Source organism: Urocitellus parryii, chromosome 4 (genome assembly GCF_045843805.1).
Source record: "Urocitellus parryii isolate mUroPar1 chromosome 4, mUroPar1.hap1, whole genome shotgun sequence".
NCBI lineage: Eukaryota > Metazoa > Chordata > Mammalia > Rodentia > Sciuridae > Urocitellus > Urocitellus parryii.
In genome coordinates, this window is record NC_135534.1 from 146,974,361 (window position 1) to 146,989,585 (window position 15,225).

At 39.8% G+C, this 15,225-nt stretch overlaps 1 protein-coding gene across 1 annotated transcript in view; it reads right to left on the reverse strand.

Moving 5' to 3' along the window:
* Positions 1-15,225, reverse strand: part of Glis3 (GLIS family zinc finger 3) — a 429,601-nt gene that overhangs the window by 36,126 nt on the left and 378,250 nt on the right. Inside the window, exon 9 of the mRNA XM_077797022.1 lies at positions 11,342-11,510. Coding sequence (XP_077653148.1) covers positions 11,342-11,510 — 169 coding nt within the window. The remainder of the gene's footprint in view (positions 1-11,341; positions 11,511-15,225) is intronic.

Genomic DNA, 15,225 nt, shown 5'->3' on the forward strand with positions numbered 1-15,225 from the left:
GAGAACAGGAGGCATAGGTATACAAAAATGGACTAAACCATGCCTTTTTGTGTTTTCAAAAAGCAAACACAGGTCTCTTGAAGACACCAGAAGAACTCTAAGAACCAACTTCAAACACAGTACTTCTGCCAAGTATGGTTAGGTGTCTTTGGAAGTCACTGCCAAATAAGGCTTCAAAAGTCAATATAATCTGTAAATTTTAAGAGAAACTAACTGGGTAGTGCCTTGGCAGCAATGACATGTGCTGTTTACATGTGTTCATTTTTTCATTGTCAGATGTCAAGTTACTATTGTAGCAACAACAAAGGAAATTTTCTGCACCTGTCCTGAAGACAAGACTCAACATTTGACTGGAGAAATAAACTAGAGGAAACAGCATATATTAAAAGACTCCACAATCAGAGAAGGGTTCTTGACTCTCACAGATGGAAAGAGTATAAATCCCTGGATGTTTACTACCATCTTGTGTCTCCAGAACCTTATTCAGTAACCTGGGAAAATAAGTATTTAATAAATGTTCATTGCATTTTGAGCAATCTCTAAACTGTTGAGACTAGGAGGACTCTTGTTAATAAACTAACTGTATTATGCATTATTAGATGGTTGTGAGCTTTTGAGGGCCAGGGGCATAATATTATAGTTTGGATGTGAGGTGTCCCTCATAAGCTCATGTGTGAGACAATGTAAGAAGATTTAGAAGAGAAATAATTGGGTTATGAGAGCTTTAATGGAATGAATGAGTGAATCAATCACCTGATGGGATTAATTGAGTGGTTATTGAAGATGAGTAGGGTATGGCTGGAGGAGGATGGTCATTGGGGAGTGGCTTTAGGGTACACAATTATATTTGGCAACTGGAGATCTATTTGTCTGCTTTCTGATCATCATGTGAACTGCTTCCCTCCACCACACTCATCTGCTCTATGTTCAGCCTCATCTTGAGTCCTAAAGAATGGAGCTATGGACTGAGACTCTGAAACCATGAGCCCCCAAACAAACTCTTCCTCATCTACCATTGTTCTGGTTGGGTCCTTTAGTCACAGCAATGAAAAAAAAAGCTGACTAAAACAACTGCCACTGAGGAGTTACTATAGATTGTGCTCTGCCAGTTCCCAGCTTGATAGTGACATAGACTGGCTTCAGACTTGGTACCAATTTGTGTCCAAGCACATGAAACATTTGCTCAGTTGGTGCAAATGTCCCCTTTGACATCATTATGTTTGTCCAGAGACCACAGTTTGTGATTCTGAGAGGTGAACATCTTTTCAAGAGAATGGTCCTAATCATTTACTCTGAAGAGAAAAATGACTAAATCAGTGAACTTTTTTTTAAATCTTAAAACTAAATAGAAAGCAATAAAAGATTTTTTTCTCAGAAAAAGAAGCAAAAAAGACTTATTCAAACAACTGTACCTCTTAGTTTCTGCTCACTTGACAGTCTCCTCACCACTAATAAATAGATAGTCCTTCAGTTACAAAGAGATAATCTATTAGCAACTAAGTCTCCTGAACGTCCCTGAAAAAAGACCATGATTTCTAGATGATACTGTTAAAAAAGTAGTGGGTTTTCTTAGAATAGCCTATTTTACGTCAGAGAGAAGGCATTTTGGAATATGTGATGTCTTGATTTGAGTGAGAATGGCTGTTGGGCTTTCACTTAGCTCCATATGACTTGCTGGAGAAAAGAAACACACACTGATATGCTTGAATAATACTATGGCTTAGTGACACTACCACATACCACAGTTGTTTCATGCTAATGCATTACTGTAGAGGTTGCAAGAAAAGGAATTCCATTTTACCTCAATCCTTCCTTCTTACCGTCATGACTCACTTTCCTGACCAAAAATCTAAGGGGACTAAAAAAACATTGTCTTGAGCTTACATGAGGTACAGTTTTTGGAATGTGGGAACAAATTAAAGATGGCTGATTTGGCTTTTCAGAGGTTGACTTCTCTGGCACTTACAAAATAGCTCCTTTTATAGACATCCTAATTAGCTGTTTTTTTTTTTGATGTGTGATTATAATTAAGCTAGAATCAATACATCAAATACAAATACACTGAAGAACCAATGTTTTTTTTCAAAATATGATTACATGGAAAATGATCTGATGCAAAAAATATATTGGTACCACCAACCTAGCCTTTTACTTGGTAAATTGGGCATGCAGGTTCACAGCAATGCTTCTGCTTTTCCAGGAAGTGATCTGAAGGAGAATGAACAGATGGAGGAATGATAATCATGTGCTCAGGGTTATGATTCCCTTTCCAGAATAATAAGGAATCATAGGGGTAGTCCTCCCTACTATCCACATCCATTCATTCCATAGAATTCCTTAGATCCCCTTAGAAGCACTGAGGGTTACAAACAGGTGGTTGTCAAACTAGTGTCTATCTTCTGGGAGCTTCCTGTGTAGTGGAATAAAATCAAGTCAGTAAAAAAAAATTTAAAAAATGCAATTTCAGGGGGTGAAATGTTAATGAAGGAAAACATAGAGCAAAGCTAAAGAACAGAGTGAAGTTAGAGAAGGAAAGTTTTAGAGAGTAGTCCAGAAAAGCCTCTCTGAAAGGCAACACTTGAACCAACACCAGAAGTGAAAGCACAAGTCATGAAGTTCTGGTGAAAGAGCCTTTCAGGTTTCAGGAACAGCAAGGCCTGGAGGTGAGATAAATCAGTGTTTCCTAGGAACACTAAGAAGGCTGGTGTGAACTAAGAGGGTAGTAATGGTAGGCAAATTTGGTTGAGTTCAAACCACAGAGGTCCACGTATGCTACAAACAAGACTTTGGATTTTATTCCAAGTATGATGGGGAGGGATCTGGTCAGGAAAGAGATGATTTAACTTATATCGTAAAGGAAAGTTCTTGTGGTATAGAACAAAGGCCCTGTATGTTGGTGGCATCAGAGTGGAAGACTGTGGACAGACAAGATGAGATGTGGAGACACACATTAGAAAACTATTTTACTTGAGATGGGAGGGGATGGTGGCTTGAACTTGGGTGGAGGAATGGCATTGATTTGGCTTGAAATGTAGTTTAGGAACCTACAATTAATCAGATGTGATTGTTTGGGAAAAGGAAGGATCGAAGTTGACTCCCAGACTTTTTTTTTTTTTGGGGGGGGGGACGGGGGCTGGGGATTGAACTCAGGGCCTTGTGCAGGTGAGACAAGCACTCTACCAACTGAGCTATAGCCCCAGCCCCTGCTCTTTTGTTTTTTTAACAGTAAACTGAAGATAGCTCTTCAATCTCTATTTTCAAGGCTAGGAATTGTCTGCCTCAGTATCACTCACACCACTGACATTAGGAATAACTCTTAGTACATTCAGCGGTTCTCAAGAAGGGTGTAGAGGGAAAAGGTGTAACTATGTGCAACTGTGTATTGGGAGAGGTGGGTTTGGGGCCCCACTTCTTAATACTGACTGTGGAAGTCACCTTTCTAGAAAGAAACTGATCCCCTCATAGGTATTAAACAAAGATAACAGTCTGACTTCTGAATAGAAAGTACTATAGCCCAAAGAGAAAGACGGGTTCTCATGATATAAGGTGAGCTCCACAGCGACAGACTCTACCATTGGGTAATGAGGAGTCAGGTGGAAAATAAAGGCTGTTTATGGCTCATATTTGTGTTATGACTATGGATTTTCCCAACTATTCCCATGATCAATATTGACGAACTTTATTATCTGTGTCTATTTGTTGCCCTAGAAGTGAATTATGTTTCTGTGATACACATCAAGGAGCCTTTGTTTAATGCTCACTGAGTAAAATGCTACTACACACACAGCCATGTGGCTGACTCTGAGTCATAGTCAGCTCTTCTCTAATATCATAGAGACAAGTGAGGCCAAGTTCTTGCTGATGCTACAGCTCCAATTTCCAAATGTCTGTCATTTTGCTTCTACCATGAAGGCTATTTTAAAAAGCAGTATTTTTTTTTTCTTTTAATACTCAGTGACTCTTCAAAGTCCTGATAGGTCATGACCATATAAAACACATACTTGGAATTACAAAAGACAAAACTCTCTCTTCAAATTGAATGGAAAAGAAAAATGTAAAACCCATAGTGCCACTTAACCAGTCAAAGAGGCACAAAGGATAGGATAGCCTCTGGCTGACAGATTGCCGAATGAACCAGTTTTTCCTATTCCTTGTCATTTCTTCTGGCTGGCACAGAATGCATTCTGAAATTTTTGTGGGTGGACAACAGGCACATTTGGCATGTATGCCAGAGTTTCCACATTCTTTATTGGTCCAATACATAAATTCTTGTGCTCAAGATAAAGCCTGCACTCCTGAATGTGGCTGATGAGGCTCCTTCCTTTCTTGGTCACACACTCAGTGCCGCACTTGTTTGTGCTCTTCCCTCTAACTGTTGCACACAACCTGTGTTGATACACCTCTCTTGCCCACAGACTGTCCAGTTTCAGGGAGACCTTTCTTCCTCTGTTTCTCCCTTCCCAACATTTGGATTACATGTGATTTCTGTGTACTTTCACACCCCCCCTATATCATCTTTTCTTAATGCTCCAAATTATCCTGCCTAAGTGGTCTGCCATTAGAATGCTCCAAGAGGCCAGGGCTTTTATTAGTCCTGTTCACCACTCTATCATCAATTTCCAGCATATTGCTCGAATACCAGCTAAGTGAAAGACTCAATGAACAAATGAACTCCTAATGCTGAAATAGAGTATGATAACCTTTAGTATTTTATATGATTCTTATAATTATTTTATATACTAGGAGAATATGTGGAGAGAAAGAGACTGAAAAGAGATGAATGAGTGAACACACCAATGCCTTTGATTGCTCAGGAAATCCTGGAGAGGGAAGAACAGCAAAGTAGCAAGCAGCAGAGAATGCAGAGTATCAGGCTTCCAGTATTCAAGACCACAAGAAAGCACTGAAGTGACCCCCAGTAGTGGAAGGTGATAAAGGATCCTTAGCAATGTGCATGTGTGTGCACCTGAATGTATGTATTAGAGCAACTAGGCAGTGTATCAATGTATGGAGTTTACATAAGATGATGGGAACTTTTAAGAATCAAGGCCATTGCCCATCCAAACAATAAATCAAGAAGACCATTCCTTTTTAGGAACCTCCCCCCTGGACAATGGCAATTGACAAGGACTTCCTGTTTCCTATGTATTCCTCTCAATGGTCTTTTTCCCTTGTTAAATATTCCTCAGGATATACCATTGCATAACTCAGATAAAGGCACTCTGGAGGTTATGAGGACACTTAAGGTTCCTGCCCACCAAAAGCAAATAACCCAGATAGCAAGGTGACATCTGATAAATGGTAAATCCACAGTACAGATATTATGAACTAAGTAATTCAACAGGCAGACCTGTTTCTGTGGGCTATGAGAGGCAGGGAGGCTTCTAATGTTGAGAACTAAGCTGAGATTCAAAGGAAGGGTAGTAAATAGACAAGGACAGGAAAGAAGGAAAGTCTTCAGAAATGAAGCCTCAATTAAGGTGTAAAACAAGCAAACTAAGTCAGAAGTAGTAAGCAAAGCTGACTTGACTGGAAGTGAAGAACAGAATTAAAAAGCCATTCAATAAAAAATGGCTGCCACCTTTAACCCTTAGTGTCTAGGCAGGCAACCTGTGGTTGGTTCACAAGTCTCTGTCACTACTGCAGAGCTCACATTTGTGGACTTCAGAAGGCAGGGAAGTGGCTAGTATTCTCTTATTTAAGATGAGTGACACAAACCCAGCTCACTGGTAGAGCGTCTAACATTTCTCCCTTTCAAAAAGAGACTTCCATCAATATTTTTGGTATGGTCTAACAGACAAACTGTGAAACCCAATTAATTAACATGTTCAAATATTGCAGAGTTCCTTTCATGGGAAGCCACAGTTACAAAGTACCACTAGTGTGTTGGACATGATATAGTAAAACAACACTTCCCATAAGTTTAAGTCAACATTGGGTGATGTGGTACAGTACTGCTAAAATCACTGAAACAATGTGTCATTCAGATAATATTTCAAAATAAAAATGGAACCTCATCAAGTTGAGAGAACTTGCATTTATTTTATTTATTTTTTATTTTATGATGGTAAAGATCAAAGAACCTGATGCTAGATGGGTAGATGTGGTAGACCTTTCCTGACTTCTGACAGTGACTCAGCCCATTTTATTAACAAGCTAAAGCTAAGTAAATGATGAATCAATGCCCACAAAGCAGGAAAAGATGCCAGCATCCCACTAAAAATCCCAAAGTGTGATAAACCTATTTCCGTTAAGAAAACTGCTAGAGTTTTTACTGGGGGATTTCCCAGGCAAACAGAGGCAAAGATATATAAACCCCAAACGGAAGGTAAGCATATTTCCTCTTCTTGTTTTTATCCGGGTCACTAATAAAAACACAGTGAATAATTCAGGGCTGTTACATGTCATCCTCTTCACCAAACCTGATTGGAAGAGATAACCTGCCACACTCACACTTGCTCACATTCAGTTGGGTTGGCACTGGGTCAGGACACACATCCTGCAGAAGAGTAGGGCAGCAAGGAAAGCCACCAAAGTACAAACGTCCACCAACCCATACAGAATACTATCCCATCCCTTTTCTCCATCTTCTATTCCATGATTATTTATATTATCAACCACTCTGGATCACTTAACAGCATCTTCTGGCTTCCCTACCCGAATCCCTCAGTAATGCCGAGGTCCCATCTACCTGAGTATCCACAGCTAAGCTACTGCATGCCTGCTTCATGCCATATAACATGCTAGGCGTGTTGCCTTCTTTGGTTCATTTAATTCTAATTCCCTGTAAGTTGCAAATGAGGTCTCAAAAAGCTCAGAGTAATAGTAACAAAAACAGCATGGTAGACCACACATTGTTAGTAATACTAACAAAATAGGCTGGTAGACCAATGGTACAGAAGAGAGGACACAGAGACTAATCCACAAAATTACAATTATTTTATATTAGACAAATGTGCCAAAAACATGCACTGGAGAAAAGATAGCATCTTTAACAAATGGTGCTGGGAAAACTGGAATTCCATATGCAACAAAATGAAATTAAACCCCTATCTCCCACCATGCACAAAACTTAACTCAAAATGGATCAAGGACCTAGGAATTAAACCAGAGACTCTGTGTCTAACAGAAGAAAAAGAAAGACCTAATCTTCATCATGTGGGTTTAGGCCCCAACTTCCTTAATAAGACTCCTATAGCACAAGAATTAAAATAAAGAATCAATAAATGGGATGGGATCAAATTAAAAAGTTTCTTCTCAGCAAAAGAAACAATCTGTGAGGTGAACAGAGAGCCTACATCTTGGGAGCAATTTTTTACCCCTCACACATCAGATAGAACACTAATCTCTAGGGTACATAAAGAACTCAAAAAGCTAACCACTGAAAAAACAAATAATCCAATCAAAAATGGGCCAAGGACCTGAACAGAAACTTCTCAGAAGAGGATATACAATCAATCAACAAATACAAGAAAAAATGCTCATCATCTCTAGCAATCAGAGAAATGCAAATCAAAACTACTCTAAGATATCATCTCACTCCAGTCAGAATGGTAGCTATTATGAAGACAAACAACAATAAGTATTGGCGAGGATTTGGGGGAAAAAGGTACACTCATACATTGCTGGTGGGACTGTAAATTGGTGTAGACAATTTGGAAAGAAGTATGGAGATTCCTTGGAAATCTGGGAATGGAACCACCATCTGACCCAGCTATTCCTCTCCTCGGACCATACCCAAAGGACTTAAAAACAGCATACTGCAGGGACACAGCCACATCAATGTTTATACCAGCACAATTCACAACAGCTAAACTGTGGAGCCAACCTAGATATCCTTCAGTGGATGAATGAATAAAGAAATATGGTTTATGTACACAATAGAATTTTATTCAGCATTAAAAAAGAATAAAATCATGGCATTTGCAGGTTAAATGGATGGCATTGGAGAAGACAATGCTAAGTGAAGTTAGCCAATCCATAAAAACCAAATGCTGCATGTTTTCTTTGATATAATAGGCTGACTCATAGTGGGATAGGGAGGGAGAGCATGGGAGGATTAGATGAATTCTAGATAGGGAAGAGGGGTGGGAGGGAAAGGGAGGAGCAGGGGATTTGCAAGGATGGTGGAATGAGATGGATATCATTATCCAAAGTACATGTATGAAGACTTGAATTGGGTGTCAACATACTTTATATACAAACAGAGATATGAAAAACTGTGGTATATATCTTTAATAAGAATTGTAATGCAAAAAAAGTACATGTATAAAGGCATGAATTGGTGTAAACATACTTCATATACAGAGATATGAAAAATTGTGCTCTATATGTGTAATAAGAATTGTAATGCATTCCACTACTCTTGTGTATTTAAAAAAATAAAATCAATAAAAGATAAAACCAAAAAAAAAAAAAGCTAAGGAACACCTATGTAGTATTCCCCTACCAAAAATGTTTCAGGAGGAAACAATCAGACAAACCCAAACCATGGAGCACTGTGCAAAACAAATGTCTTGAGTTCCTCAAAAAACATGAGTGTCCTGAAAGACAATGGTGATAATGATAATAAAGCTGAGGGACTCCATTAGATTCAAGGAGACTATAAAGAAATGAGAATTAAATGCATTGTGTGATCCTTTTTAGAGTCCTGACTCATAAAAAGGAAAGAAAAATTTAAAAAAACCCCTCTAGCTATAAAGGACATTATTCACAAAATTTGGGAAAGCTGAATATCAATTACTTATTAGATAACAGTTATGTATCAGTGTTAAAATATCCTGATTATGATTGTTGTATTGGATTTATGGAGGAGAATGTCCTTCTAAATAGATCTCTGTTGAAGTAATTATGGATAGTGTTCAAAGATATTTGCAAGTATCTCTCAAATGGTTCAAAAATAATAAGCAAGTAAACAAGTATAGTATCTCCCACATATGGGGTCTTGAGAGAAAGAGAGAGAGAAAGACAAAATGGCAAAATATGAATAGTGGGTGAATATGGATGCAGTATATATGGATATCATTACAGTATTCTTAAAAATTTTGAAGAAGGAACTAAAAACATAAAAGATATGAAATAAAGTAAAATGTCAAAACAAACAAGCAAGAAGAGCAGCTAAGGCACTTGCCCATAGTCAATTAGCAACCATCAGAGCTGGGATGCAAACATCAGGTAACTGCATTATCTCAGTTGTTTCTAAAGACAATACTGCTTAAAATCTTTTCTTACATGTATTCTTTAAAAGGATTATACAAGAAGGCAATCCAATGATTACTTTCCTTTGATATTTTTGTTAGGGGTTGTTATGACTATTAATAAAGAGACACAGTGAAGAAGCGAGGGTTCTGATCAATTGTTTTTGGCTTTACTAACTTGTGGGGTATGATTCTCAGCCAGACAGAAAGAATTGAGATGACAAAAAGCTCACAGCTAATAGAATTTTAAACCCAATTGGAAACTATATAAAATGTTAGAAGAAATAAGCTCATCTCAACTTACAGGAATATACCAGATAACTGGAAAGGTGTGTCTCCGAACAGTGTCTGTGAACTTAATAGATGATAATCACTTGAGCTTTTCTTACTGAGCCTGAGAGGAAGCTACAGCATTGTCCACACCCACAGAACTGTTAAAATAAGTCTGATCTTTGGATTCATATTTCTAACTGTCCATTGGACAAATGTACATGTATCTTTCACAATCCCCTAAAACTAAAAATTTTAAAACTCAAACCCCTCTAAAGTCAATTCATCATCTCCACCTTCCCTCCATCCAACAGCCTCTTTCCCCCCATATTACTGCATATTGTATTAATGGTACAGTTTTCCATCTTGGTTTCTAGGGGTAAAACTCAGACATTAATTTTGGTCCCTCCTCTAGTGTGTGTGTGTGTGTGTGTGTGTGTGAAATAATGAGCAGTTTTTCTTCCTATAGCAAATCCTTATTTCTTTGCCTTACTAAAAGTTATCATATTGCTCTCATGGTTTCCAGTAGCAGCCTCAGCCTTTTCCCTCTATTCCAACTTCAATTACTCCATTATCTTGTCCCCATGATGTCAATATGATTGTGTTTCTTTTCAATAAAAATCCCATAATGGGTCTTTGCTTACAGTAGGATAAGAGGGGAAATTCCTTATCATAGCATTCAAAATATGGTCCCACAAGAGCCGGTCCACCATTATCATGATGTGCCTCCATCAGCCATGTGCACCCTGGAGGCCCACTATCTGAGACCTCCCTGCTGTGCCTCCTCTCCTACCTCACATCTTGTACATGTTCTTCTTATTGTCAGGGATGCTATTTTGCATTTATTCATCTGGAAGAGCCTTGGCTTTCCCTCAATGCCTAGATCACTTTACTTACTATGCAGATTCTTCTTTTGGTTTGTGATATTCAAAAGCACACAGGAGCAGAAATATGAGAAGGGTTCATCAAAATCTCTGGAGCCAGTAGATAATTCAGAAGTAAGAATATCATGAAGGTAAGAATTGTTTATAGATTCTCCCCCAGAAAACTTTATTCGAGTTACATCAATGTAAAGTTTCCAGTGAACAGCCAGCTCCCTTCTGGTCTATGGCTTTTTATGCTCTGCTCCTAAGCTCCTGCACTTTGGATCTTGAATGTTCCCCATTGGGCATGTGTTGAAGAATAGGCCACCAGCCTGTGGCACTACTGGGAGGTAATGGAACCTTTAAAAGGTGGGGCCTAGTGGAAGGAAGTTAGGTTACAGGGGGCATGCCCTTGCAGGGGATATTGAGACGTCCATCCCTTCCCATCTCTCTTTGGTCTTGGTTGCAATGAGGGGAACAGGCCTCCTCCGCCATGTTCTTCCACTATGATGAAATGTGCTGCCACAGACCAAAGAAACATGGCCATGTAACCATGAACTCAAACCTCTGAACCCAGGAGCCCAAACAAACCTTTCCTCCTTATAGGTTCATTATCTCAGGTATTTTACCAAAGTAATTAAATGCTAACACACACGCTTACACTACTATCTTACATCTGGAAAACATCTCAGCCTATGCATATATTACCTTAAAATTGAGTCCTTAAAATAAACTATGGAAAAGTGGAAAAGACAGGGACATCCTGATGCAGCTTTCCAGCACCTGACACTTTAGCAGCTTTTGCCAATACTGTTTTCTAATGGAAAAAATATAACAGATAATGAGATATTTGGTCTCTGTGCTTTGTGTATGCTACTTTTAAAATGTCACCTTTGGGTAACTCAACCCACCAACGGATTATTAATAAAATTCAGCAACTGTCAAAGCTCTTCTCCGTGGAGAAAAGTTTGGCGACGACACCTATTACGAGAGAGAGACAGATGGCCTTACCTCTCAGCTCCTGCGTCCACAGCTGTGAGTGGAGGTAACTGGGAGGAGGGGTTGTGGGGGCTCCCCTGTACATTATGTCCTGGAGAAGGGTGACTGACAGGATGTGGGGGTGGCCCGGCCCCAGCAGCTGTTCCACTTCGGCTTGAATGATTGCTGGAGAAAATGGGAGCTGAAATCAAGGGAAAAGAAGCATGAGACTCACCCCAAAGGAAGCACACATTTTTTAAATATTGAAGGCTGACAGGAAGCATATTTTAGGGGCTTGTTTGTTTTTCTCTGGGTGGCTTTCAGGGAATGGTTCTCCCCTTCTTGGATATACACAGCTTTTGTGTTTGTGGTGGAACAGGTTCCTTGGCTAATATGCCTAACCGCCATCTCAGGAGCTCACATTCACTCGCTCAAGGCTGGTGTTCACGGTCTGTCTCCTAAGAGCTGCCCTGCCCTGCCAGTTCCCTGTCTGGCCACTGTATAATTAATCAATCTTGTACTGTTTGCATCTATTCAAAGGTTTCTGTGTGCATGCTTTTTAGTCACAGAGGATGAAAGTCAGGTAACAGAATATTTGGTCAGCTGACCGGGAATGACATAAGACTGTCAGTAACACCCCCCACCCCCCCCACCCTCCGCTGCAGGGAGCCACAGGGAGTCAGTTGGGTGGCTCTGCCAATGCTCAATCAATGTAATGAGAATGGAGCTCTGCTGATCCCAGCATCAGCGCAAGATCCTATATCCTTTTCACTTTTTAACTTTAGAGTCTAACTGACCCCACACATTTCCTGGATAGTGTGATGAATAAACTTGGTCTTCATCAAAATCAAAAAGAAGTGCTCTCCCAAGACCACAAAATAGGAAAATGGGGGTCTCAATCACAGCATGTGGGGGGGTCTTCCCCCACTGTTGCCTATTGTGATACAGATTATGAGTTTAGAGCTCCATTTGTAGGGGCAGTCTCACCTTTGAGAACTGTATGTGACCTCAAACTTGAATATGTGCCCATTTAGATCAGCTAATTGGTACTATGTCGCAGAAGAACTTGGGGCTTGTCACTTTCAGAGTCTATCAGAGAGGATCTCAGTGTCTGGGACCCACTCTGCAGACACCTCATTATGCGCAATCACACTGGCATCATTACATGGACTCTCTGAACTTCCTTCTCTGTACAACGCTATCCATGCTCAGCTCTATACCCATATCTGCTCTTTTGGAACTTAGACTGCTGATATCAAAGAATAAATGGATTTTTTTTAAAATAAAAGAAATCAGGTTTGGGATTAAGAAAGAGAAGACACATTATCAAAAAGAGTTGAAAGTTTAAAAGTTCAGGGAGTAGTATTTTTAGACCAGTACCTCTTTCCTCCAACCTTTCCAGGATAGAATTAAGACCCCGGATGACCCAGCCCCCAAATCCTAATCCAATGGAACAAGAGTTCAAGTACTTAAAGGAACATGTGAAGAGGCAGAATTACCATCTTCCCGCTCAAAAAGCTACTGACAGGGGTGTGATCTGATTTGAAGGGTTTATTTCTGGTAAATCAGCATTCTGTCAGGTTAAGGCTTGTCCTCAGAAGTCTGCATCCTCCAGAGCCCTCAGCATCCTGAAGAGGTAGTGAGGCCAGAAAGTGCTTACCAGCTCAAAAGGCAAGGCAAAGCCTCTGTTGTGTGCGTCAGCCTCTATAAAAGTTGCACATTTGCAAACTCACTAGAGTCACCTTATGAATCACTACCCTCATTTATGCTCTGCTAGCTCAGGGAACCACAATTCTGCTTGTATTCCAAATAATAATTTTACTCAGGGGAAAAGGCTATTTGGATCAACTGTGGCAATAGTTTCAACATTGGTGTTTGTCAGCATGGAGCTTGGTGTTTTATATACTATTCCAGAAACTAATGGAATAATAAGAGGTCACAGAGACACTAGGAAAATGCGACTAACTCCCCCTGCCCCAATTTAGTGTACAAATGTTAGCTTGTTGTTGTTGTAGTTGCTGAATATACCCATCACTTATTTTTCCTCTGGAGGTATTTCTGTAGTATGTCTTTGTGTTTATCACAAGGGAAGCATTGCCCTTGCTGTTTACAACCCAGTGGGCAACAGGGAACTTGTGGTGCGTACTCTATGCTCTACTCTGTGGTACCACAGAAAATGTGGTATTTCCCAGTGGTCTCTATTAACCACTTTGCTACATTTGGTATTAGCACAATGAAGTAGGCTGGAAATTTTAGTATTGTTCATAGCCTGTCACTCACTCAAAGTCAGAATTAGTTGAAGGTCTGTTCTTCATCTTATTTAATAGTCAGGACCAACCATTCATTATCCATCCATCCATCCATCCATCATCCACCATTATTTTTAATTCAATATTTATTAAGTGTCTACTACACATTAGCCACTCTACATTTGTGAATCTCTTTCATTGAGGAGGTTGCAACCCAGCCAGGGGAAAAAAAGCTTATTTACATCAATTCTACAAAAATACCAAGACTTAATAGTATAGAGCATTGAACTTCAAAGCACTTTAATACACTATTTTATTTATGGCTCCACAATACCCCCTAAGCTTTGGCCAAACAAGACATCTGACTACATCCCAAACAATTCATGGCAATTTATACTACTGTGCTTTTGCTCATAATGTCCTCTACCTCATTATGCTCTGAGCAGACAATTATTCTGCAAACACTTAAGGAGTACCTCCCACGTAGCAGACAAGGAGCTAGGTCTTGGGGTATACTAGGGAACAAGACATCCTTGGTGCCTGGTATCTCCAACAACGTTGTGTTTGTTGAATGAACAAAGACAAACCCACTCTAAATGCCAATGGACTCCATTGTGGGGCTCAGTGTGTAGGACATGGACAGAAAGGAACTTTTATCTACCAACTCCTATCCCCATTGGTCAAGGGTTGCCCCAGGGAAGTGTTAATTTCCATACTTCCAGGTATGCATATGTCCCAGAGTGGAGCACTGGAGAAAACTTGGGGCAGAAAACAGGGGCATGTAGTGCAGTTGATGCGAGGGACCCTCAAGCTATGCCTGTTTAGCTGGCTGCCGCAGCAATGGCCAGGAGAGGTAAGTGGTGGAGAGGGTGTGAGGCAATATATAGAAGGGGTCTGGTACAGGGCTAAAGGCTCAAGAACCTGTCTTCCAACTGTGCTGAGGTCCACATGTGCCCAGGCCCTTTACTGCTAGAGCAGATTCATGACACTGAAATAGGAAGTGTTCTTCTGATAGGGACCTCATAAGAATAAGAAACATAAGGCTTCAGAGTTCAATGTAAAGTTTCTGAGTTTGGAAAGTATGCTGAACAACTTCTTATGGAGGATTTAATAAAAAATCACCCTGATGCTAAAACAAAGCACATGACCTGCTTCTTTTCATATTAAATGGTACGAGAAGTATAGGAAAATCTTGTTTCTGGTGAGAAACAACCTAGTAGTAAAAGCTTATAATTCAATGCCTATACAGATCACTTGGCATACAGAATTCAGGACAGGATTGCTGGTTGTAGATCACACCTGTGACCTAAATAATGACAAGAAATTTGGAGAAAATATTGAGACACTTTCTAATAGTCATCCAATTCCCATCTCACATACCCTTCTAATAAAATGAACAACTCTCTGGAGTCAGATAGCTATGGCTTCAATAGGATTGTCCCAAGCCTCTACCAAAGACCTGTATTTCTCAGAAATTGTCATTATGGCACAGAAAATGTCTTTTCAGTTTACACAACTTCTAGGAATATCTGATTTTATCACACTGCACATCCAGAAGCAATCTTAATTACCATAGCCCAAGAATTTTTCAAATTTATTTATGCATTTGTTCATTAAAACACAATATTCCAGCACTTCCTTGGTACTAGGCAGGTGAGGCAGGTGCTA